Source organism: Rutidosis leptorrhynchoides, chromosome 5, assembly GCF_046630445.1.
Source record: "Rutidosis leptorrhynchoides isolate AG116_Rl617_1_P2 chromosome 5, CSIRO_AGI_Rlap_v1, whole genome shotgun sequence".
In the NCBI taxonomy this organism is placed as follows: Eukaryota; Viridiplantae; Streptophyta; class Magnoliopsida; order Asterales; family Asteraceae; genus Rutidosis; species Rutidosis leptorrhynchoides.
In genome coordinates this window covers 396,466,966-396,476,813 of record NC_092337.1, presented here as the reverse complement: position 1 = coordinate 396,476,813, position 9,848 = coordinate 396,466,966, and the positions used below count along the sequence as shown (strand labels likewise).

Sequence of the window (9,848 nt, the reverse complement as noted above, 5' to 3'; positions counted from 1 at the left end):
GCGATTAATTTCACACAAAGGATTTTACTAACAAAAAAAAGAAAGAAAAAAAAAGGTGCAGAGAGAAGAGTATAATGGTAACTAAATTTAAAATATAGTTTTCGAGTGTCTTAATTATAATTAAAATTAGAAAATCGGCAAATTTGAGAGATTAAAATCTTAGATTGGGGATATATGATATTAAGATGTTTAGTTGGGGGAATTTGTAATTTTAATGTTTCGAAGAGGGATATATGATATTCTCTCTGAAATGAAAATATCATTGTGGCTTTTTTAGGATAGGATTGCTATTGAAATTAGAAATAGAATAGAAAGTTTAAAAAAAAAAAAAAAAAAAAGTTTAAGATCTTAAGAACTTAAAGATTGAAACAATAATAGATTATTCTCAAGAGTTATATAGATGCATTTTATGGAACATTTTTTTCACCTAGGGGCTAGGGATAAGAAAATTTACCAAATTAATTCATTTTTAAAGACGAAACCTAGAAATATCCAATTTGTGTCAGGTTAGTTGAAATGTTTATGAAATAGAAGGATTTAATTATAAATTACACGTTTTAAAGTCACTTAACTTATATATAAAGGATAAAGGATTGATACGTTTAAGGAAATTACTAAAATGAGTTATTGGAGGGAGTCTTGATTACACCTTTGAATATCAAAATTTGATCCAGAAAATACTTACAACAGTCCGATTAAAAGAGGTTGAATGTTACATCTCATCATCACTAGTCTTACAAACGCCTGTAAAAACTAAATCTATGGAGTCACCAATTAAGAGTCTTCACCTGAATCCTCTGAACCTGAACCACCAACCATCTTCTCTAGTGAATCCATATCACCAGCTTCTGCAACTGTATGCAAACGTAGCTTTTCAGCATCCTCGCTGCAAACATTTTACGAGCAAAAGTTGTTAAACAGTGTAGAAGTCCGTGTCAATTAGCAAATTAGAATGTGCAAAAAGAGAAGATTTGGCTATCTGGACCCCTTGATTCGGGTTGTGTTATATCTCAAATCAAACGTGTAATATTAGAAAATTCAGCTAAGAATTAAACAAGTTAAATTTCACCCAAATTAGCTTAAGAGAAATGGTGCTTACTCTGCAACGCCAAATATTTCTTTGACTATCAAGGAGCTGTCTCTTCCACAGAACTCAGGCAACTGGTAAGATATCGCGAAAATGAATACAATCAATGAATTCCCAAATTATATCATCCATATTTTAATTAAACAACTAGCAAAGGATGATGAAAATAAGATTATTTCTTAATCATCTCAATAACTATTGAGATTAAAGTTGGAAAAAATGATAGTATAGTATATATGATTAGAAGAGTATACTTGTCAAATAAAGATGAACTGTAGTCTGATGAAAATTAATTTATTTTGCCCAAGTTTAAAAGCCAACGAAAACTAATGTTGAGAACACATACATCATCATACATTATATAACTGTTCACTATGGTATGGTGTTGTTTGTTTTCCACTCAGTAGAACTTATAATAACTTATGTATGCGCGCCCGCAAACATTTTCACTGTAGATTGTTTGTTTTTATGAAGACATAAGATAAAATAATACTAGTAGTATCTTATTCTGTTTGCAAACTCACAGACTTAGATATATGCTTATGAGTGCAGCATGATTAAGTTATTTTGCAGACATAAAAACAAACAGTCTTCACGTATATTAGCAATTAGCATACATGCCTTTAAACCACATCTTCTCTACACATACACACATGGTCTTTAGACAAAAACATCTTGAAACAAACACCTATATTTCATTTATCATTTACTTATGTATAGCAGCAGATTATTCCCATTTAATAGAAACACTTTTTTAAAAATACAAGACCTGTTTCAACAAAATAATATCTCCTCTATCCCAATCACATAGTTAATCAGTTATCGACGTTTTGTAAGCATGGGTCTTTAACTAAAAAAAACACCAATGTCTTTAACAAGACAAAGATTGAGAAAACTTGTGGACAACTAAATGTAGTCAATATTCACACGACAAACCTAAACAAACAATTTCACGATTTTTAAAGAAGGCTCAAACTTAATATATCGCACTTATTTGATACACAGATATCAATATAAACTACCCATCCACGTATGAAAGGCACAAAATTATAACTTATAAGACCTTTCCTAACCGTCCGTCAGTTTCCATCCATCATCCTACATGGCATATCTGACGAAAACTAACGGAATTTAACGCAGCGTTAGTTTTGACACAAATGGAGCGTTAGTCGGTATTTAGACGGAATGTGTTTGAGCATGAGTTTTGACTTCAACCAATTAGATTCAAGTGCTTTTATATATTTGATATTTAAATTATTATTCCCACCCAATTTCCAATCAGAATTTACCACATCACCCTACCAAATATTTGACACAAAAAACTGACACAACGGTTAAAGAATGTCAGAAACTGAAACTGACATTGTCATGTCACAAGCAGATTGCACTTTTTGGCCAATAAGTGCACTAACTGTCTTTGACATCACAATCATGGTTAGAAATGGTCTAATGCATTAATAAAAAAAAATTAGAAACAGTAGCGGTGATGACATTTAAAGAACTTTTTGCAGAAGAATAATTTACTATAATATTTCTGCCCAAGTAGAAATATATAATTTTAATATTACCTCTGAAAGATAGAAAATCTTTCCGAAAAGAGCTTGGACAGCAAGCTTTCTCCGTAAGCCCTTTTCTGAATATCCAGATGTGTTCATGACGACCGGACCTGTAACATTGACGAATCATACTGAGCAACCAAAAACACCAAATATAACTAAAAAATAAATAACAGCTATCATTAAAATTTTGGTGGTGTTTAGAGGCATGACATTTTCACATGTATTAGAGTCTAAGTGATTATACATGGATATACTGTTGGTAATATTGGACATATGCTTACCTTTTCATATAATATGCAGTTCGTTTCGGCTACTTGATATACTACAACTTCATTACTTTCTAAACTATAACTAGACATCTTTACCGAACCTTATCTTGCTCCACACATCAACAAGATTACTTATATCTATATTATGCACGCCTTAGGATAAAAGGTTACAATATCAGTGCATAATTTTCAAATTCTCAAAGTTGGGCAATTATAAGTTAAAAAAGGCGGTTCTAACTTGGTACTTGGTAGATTTGGCCAAAAGATCTAAGTTCTAGATCAACTCTAGAAAACTTAAAATTACTGCCTTAGATAATAATTCAAAGAGAAAAATTAAAATTACTAGTTTCACATGATTTACCCAAAGACTGTAAAGAAAGGAAAACTGAAAATTATGAAGTACTTGTACAAAAATATTGTGTTTGCATAAAATAAAGCAGATTTATTTACCATAATCTTTAACAAGTCGCCTTGAAATTTCATTTAAAATTCCAGCAACTTGAGAATCATCCAACATTGTTGTTTTTCTGAGTTGAATCAGTGATGCAACCAGCTTTGGGTTAAAAGGTTTTTCATTCAAGGAATATCGGATGTATTTACGTAATATTTCCGCCATACTGAAGCCTGTCTGCATATGGAATAAAAAAGATACCAAAAACTCATTATCGATACTAAAATGGTCAATAAAACCACTAGGAAAAGGACTTTAAATACACAAACTATTGTTTGAAAAGTAAAAGAACACTTTTTCTAGCTATCTAGTAGAAAATAAAACTAGTGTTACCACATACTGAAAACAATAGACAACAGGCCATTTAGCACAAACAAGATGATAGATGATCAAAAAGATAGAAGAAACAACTCAAACGAAGCTAAAAGTTTCGTCATATTTTAACTATTCTACGAAATTTCACCATCCTCGATAAGGGAAAAAAGCACAAATTTGTCCCTACAATAATGAAAACTTTGCATGCTTCGGGCAATAATTTATATGTAGTGGTTTTATCTTTTATGGCTATGTTTGGTAGGGAGCTTTTTAGAGCTTTTTGGAGCTTTTAACTTTTAATTTTTATGAAAAAGCTTCTATGTGATAAAAAGTTTCGTTTGATTACGGAAGCTTAAAGCTGTTAGAACTTGAGAAAAAGCTCCAAAGTTAAACGCTTATCCCATTAGCGTTTGAATTTTGTGAAGAGCGTTTGATTATTAAATTACTCGAGTATCCTTTCAACATATATCCACACTGGTGGCCGCTAAATTGGTAATTTACTTTGATAATCAATTAATATAATATGCAATTCACATTTCGATGAATTTTTGGATGTTGCATGATCCAGTTGTTTTATTCCGCATATATAAATAAAAATGTAAATTAGTGTATTTTTCTTTATTAATTTTATAAGTTATTAATTTTTCTACTTTTATTTTATCTCTTTATTATATAATAGAGCTATTTATTTTTCTTCGTGTCCATTTTTGTCATTTTATCATTTTTTTAACAGCTTCAGCTACTTTGCTAAACACTCACGTGTGTTCAAAAAGCTACAGCTATTAGCTACAAGCTATCAACTACCAGCTTCTAGCTAAAAGTTATTAACTTCCAGCTTCCAGCTTCAACTACCAGCTAGTTTTGCCAAACATACCCTATGTATGCGGGATGTAGATAGTAAGAAACGGGTGAAAGACCAGACATACATGTTTACCATAACCATCAAAAACGGTATATTACCTTCTGTGTCAGTTCCTTTAGATCTTCATATTGTACTCCATTCCCCTCTTTCTCAAGTAACCCATCTATTGATCTGCACAGATCAGCATTTTTACTAACCTGTAAATATATCTCACGTCAGTTGTATAATAATGCATCAAATAACGTTTACAAATTGTCAGATCAGTCAATTAAAAAACAGAAAAGCAACATTTTTTCCTTTTTTATAAAATGATGATTTTCCAAATTTTCCAAATTGTTCAGATGAGATACCATCAGCACAATCAAGATAAAATTCATGCTACAAAAAACCTAAACAAATTAAAAGTAAGATGAAATTCAAACTCACCAGTTTACGGCGAGCTTGTTTAGGTGAAGTAAACTTGCGAAAAGTTTTAACAACAGCGAACGCAAATGAGATACCAACATAAGCCAGAGGAACAGCCAATAGCCATGGAAATGAAGATTGACCAACCCTAGGTCCAGGTAATGCTTGAGTTACTGAACCACTAAATTCAACTATATCTAACGCTTTCTCTTGAATCCACGGCATATCTTCCTCAATTTCTTCTTCAATTTCATCTTCCGCCTTCTTTTCCGGCGATTTAGGGTTTGTATTGTTCTTCGCAGCCGCGGCGGCGGTAGATGAAGTTAATCGAGTACGCCGAGATGAGATTGACAGTAACGGTAAGTTGAAAGGTGTTAATTGAAGTTGTGGAGATAAGCAGTTGGTTTTGGAACTAGTAGTGGTGGTGAATTTATTGATTTTTGATTTTAAATGTGGATGTGGATGATATAGGGATGTAGTAGACATTGTTGTTGATTATTAGGGTTTTGAGTTTAAGAAAGATAAGGATAATGAATGTTTTCCGGTGAGTGTGTGTGAATATTTTCCGGTGGCGATGGTCGGACGTGGCGGTGAAGAACTTGGATGGCGTTACAAACACTATGGTTTGGGCTTTTCATTGTGGCTTTTTGCAACTTTAAGGCCCATTTCATGTTTTGTTTTGTTGGGAAAAAACACTGATTAGATTTGTGCTTATTTTTTTATTTTCAATTTTCAAAAGTAAGTAGTAATAACAATATTTGAGCTTTGAAAGGTTGATTAACATGTTTATTACTGGTACGATTTACGAGTTTAACGTTTATGCGTTGAGATTCTATCAAGAATCATCATTAGCCCACTACCAACGACATGTCTTTAACATGTCATTGGTGTGTCTTCGCTTGTCTACCAGGTCTTTCAATGTCTTTCTTTTACGGTAGCAAAGAAATATTCTTATTCTTATTCTTATTCTTATTCTTAATAAGTATATTAGCCAACACTATGAATAGTAACTTTTGTCTTCTTCAATTTTCTTTTTCCTATTATTTTTTTAACCCGGCTCATTGCTCAATAAAAATATGTGTGAAGACAGAATAACAGTGAGATTTACATGCAATTTTTTTTTATTGATGTGTATGCATAAGAAGAAAAATGAATAATTAAGTAAAATGTATTTAAGGAAATTTCAGTTCTTCAACTATCTACAACAACGTTCAGTCTTTCTAGTGAAGTGTTTGACAAAGTAATTGTTGAGGTTGAAGAGTTTAAACAAATGAAAAGGGAGAAGTGCAGGGGACCTTCGGAATCGCGAGGGTGAGGTCACGAACTGCGAGGCACGGCTACAACGCGAGCTAGTTGGATGGATTGCTGTAACGTGAAAAAATGTGTCCGAAGATTCTAGTTAAAATCTCGCATTCTCGCGGATCACAAGCCTATGGTCGCAAAACGTGACATATGGCTTGGCCAGCAAGTCGGAAGAATTATTTCCTTTTGCAGTTAACTCTTGTATATTGTAACGCTAACCGCATGTTTAACGTGTGCACGAAAATTATAATAAAAATATGTGGTTTATGTTCGTGAATTAAACCCTTTCCCATATGATTGGAATTGGGATATAACAATGCAAAATCCTTGTATCGTTTACGTTTATTTATCATTTATGCTTTACTTATTCGTTTGTTCTTGTAGTTTGTGATTGCGGTTAATCATACTCCGTATATCTTCTTTGAGGTCCACAATTACTAACAATATTGACGTGGTGGTACGTCTTCTTTGTATCTATCTATTCAGTCATCTATTGGGAGAAGTGATACAAGATGGTATTCAGATGGAATTACTTTAAGAAATATTAATATTTAATATTAATTAATTAATTAATATTAATAGAGTGTTTTCGTCTCATATGAAACTAGATTTGTAATCTATAACATGTAAGTTTTGAGACTAATGGACTTATAGCTTCAAAAATGATAGTAGTATACCATGTACATGTTAGACGTTTAACAACAACAACAAACCCAATCTCACATGTATAGGGTATATGGAGGTGGACGCAGTGGCGGAATTTGAACCCGAACACAGATGGGGCGGGTGTAAAAATTTAATAAATTTTTCATTATCAGCAGGGGTAAACACTAACAAAAACCTTATTTTTTTGGTAAAATAAAAAAATTAGTGTAAAATTTTTTTTCCGTTAAATTCAGGTGGGGCGGATACTCCCTTTGGGTATAACTATATTCCACCACCGATGAGACATAGACAATCCTTACTCTTACTATCCTATGTTAGACGTTTAACATTGTCCATAATCACATAATATAACTCAACCATTGTAATGAAAATGACAGATTAACTAAATGCAAAAGGGTCCTTATATTGATCAATCTTTTAAACAATTTATCCACAACCACTTAATCGATCAAACACAAACATCCATCTCAGAGGCATACGAATCACCATACTCTTATACAGCGTGGCGAATACTAATTACAACGCTCTTAGTTAAGCTACACTGAATGAAGATGTAGTTCCCTCAACAAATTTCTTTGCTCCTTTAAACCATCTTTTATCACCCGCTTGTGCTTTGCAAATGTACAGTTTTCCATCGGACACTGTGGCGCTGATAAGTTGATGTTTACCACCCTCGTCTCCATCAGCTGTCCTTGTTAATACGGACACGTAGTAGTATTGTTTTCCGCCAACAACAGGGGTCGAAACCTCCAATATGTTTGCTGTTGCAACTGCATCTTCTTCAAATCCTCCCTAAACATACACACATTGCAACAAAAAGCTTAATCAAACATACATGGTTATCCATTTTTTGTTTCTTTGAAAAGCAAACTCACACACCCTTTACACAAATATTTATAAATAATCCACGAGATATGTCCATAGCAGGACTTGAACCCTCAACCTGTTGGTTGAAAGGGCCACCACGATACCGCCAGTTCAACAACCCTTTGGTACCTAATTATCATCTTAAGTGCTTTGAATTGTATGTTCAGTATTCATACTAAGAATCAGAGATACCGAGTTCTCACGAGTATTATGAACTTTCGATTTATTATTTTACTCAAATTAAAATAAAATAAAATGACTGGCGATGGTTGTAAAAGTTTTCCAACTAGGCCGACTAGTCAAGATATTAAAGTAGTCCGACTAGTACCAATCTAGTCTCTGACTTGGCTGATTTATTCTGTCCAAATTGTCTAAAATTCAATTTAGTCGGTCAAAGTAGAATTTATTAGTTGAACTTTGGATTTTTATGTGGTCAGATACAGTCAAAGTTAGTCAATTAACGCCTAACTAGTCTCCGACTTGGCTGATTAGTCCCTATAAAATCTCAACCGGCTAAACTCGACTAGCGACTTTTCTTTGACATATCCTAAAAACTAATGTTACTAATGTTTCATTGTAAATTTTTGTATAGTTTAATAAAATTTATCGGCTGAAATCCCTTTACCCAAATAAAATACCAAATTCATATATACACCTAAGGTAAATTCGGTTACCTCTGATGCGGTTTTGCCAAAGTAAGCTTGTTTCCCAAGCAAGTAATCGACCTGTAAAACGACCAACGATTACAATGCTTAATCGCTTATCAATCCCATTATGATAATCACTTACAAGTAACTAATATAGTATGCCATTTATGCATAATAAGTACCTTTGAAAGGAATTCTTCAGGGGAACCATAATCAGTGATGGATTTCTTATCAGTTGGTGTAATTATGACCGAAAGGTTGCTTGTGACGTCAAAGTTGTCTTCGTATCGTAGCACTTGACCGGGGAACTCTCTTTCCTTGCTAGGGTTCCACTTAGCCGGGATCGATACCTTGAATCCCTCCCCATCGTACTGCGAAAACTCTGTTGACTTTGGCTTTCCAAACACATTTGCTACACAATCACACACAAAAATAATAAATCATTTCAAGTCAATCATTTGGGGCCTTTATTTTTCTTTAAAACGTCCTTTAAGTTATATTCAAAACATTTATCAAACATTTGTATTTCTTTACTTGTGTAAAAGATTAATACGATTATCTTTCACAATGTTCATTCACAATGATTATCAATAGGTCATTTAAGGTTATTTCAAAGACATATGAAATGAGTTTACAAAGAGATTTGCAATACTTTCTTGGATTACAAATCAAATAACTTGATGATGAAATTTTTATAAATCAAGATAAATATATATCAATGATATGTCAGAACCTATATATTTCTATCCTATTTCGATTTTTGAATCATTAAACACTTAATCGCTCTTTTTCATTCAAGAAAAAAACACGTACCAGCTTCACCATAGGCAGCGTCTGCTGGAGAAACTTTGGAGCCAACAGCAGCTGCACCAATGAGAACAGTGAGAGCTAATCTACGAGAAATCGATGCGTCAGCGGACGCAACGTCTTCACGCTTCGAGCAGCGGACGATTAGCTGGTTGAGTTTGATAGGAGTTTGCAAGCGTTGAGGAGATGATAGTGATGATGATTTAGTTGGTGTTGAGAGTGCATGAAAACATGAGGTTGCAGCCATTATTGTTATGGTTATGGTTGTGTTTGGATAACAAAATGTTGCAGTGAGTGTGATTGAGGAAATGGAAATGAGAAATTTGGATGAAATTAAGAAAGGAATGGTGGGAAATGTAGATGAGGGAAGATGAGATTGGGAGTGTTTGGATAAGGGTGTAATGGCTACAAATGATGCCAACTGGATATGTATGATCTTCCAACCGAAACTAGATTGCCATTGTGGGACATATAATTGACTACTGGTGTTTTACTGTTTTTATCGGAAATGTTTCTCGGGTGCGGGTCGGGTTAGATTGAATAGAATAAGTTGCCAATTATTCACTTCCATTTTCAATATAATCAATATCAATATATGGTCAATGTGAGCC

At 33.3% G+C, this 9,848-nt stretch overlaps 2 protein-coding genes across 2 annotated transcripts; both read right to left on the bottom strand.

Moving 5' to 3' along the window:
* Positions 1-643: 643 nt before the first annotated feature.
* On the bottom strand, positions 644-5,562 carry LOC139847714 (uncharacterized). The gene is made up of 6 exons (XM_071837438.1): positions 4,970-5,562; positions 4,642-4,740; positions 3,366-3,543; positions 2,656-2,753; positions 1,100-1,161; positions 644-886 (listed from the first exon to the last, which is right to left on the bottom strand). Exons 1-6 carry the CDS (start codon positions 5,432-5,434, stop codon positions 775-777), a joined length of 1,014 nt encoding a protein of 337 aa, XP_071693539.1. The 5' UTR covers positions 5,435-5,562; the 3' UTR covers positions 644-774.
* A 1,737-nt stretch (positions 5,563-7,299) lies between these two features.
* LOC139846877 (oxygen-evolving enhancer protein 2, chloroplastic-like) lies at positions 7,300-9,589 on the bottom strand. The gene is made up of 4 exons (XM_071836423.1): positions 9,244-9,589; positions 8,613-8,842; positions 8,458-8,508; positions 7,300-7,708 (listed from the first exon to the last, which is right to left on the bottom strand). The coding sequence occupies exons 1-4, from the start codon at positions 9,482-9,484 to the stop codon at positions 7,448-7,450; spliced, it is 783 nt and encodes a 260-aa protein (XP_071692524.1). The 5' UTR covers positions 9,485-9,589; the 3' UTR covers positions 7,300-7,447.
* Between the last annotated feature and the right edge of the window lie 259 nt (positions 9,590-9,848).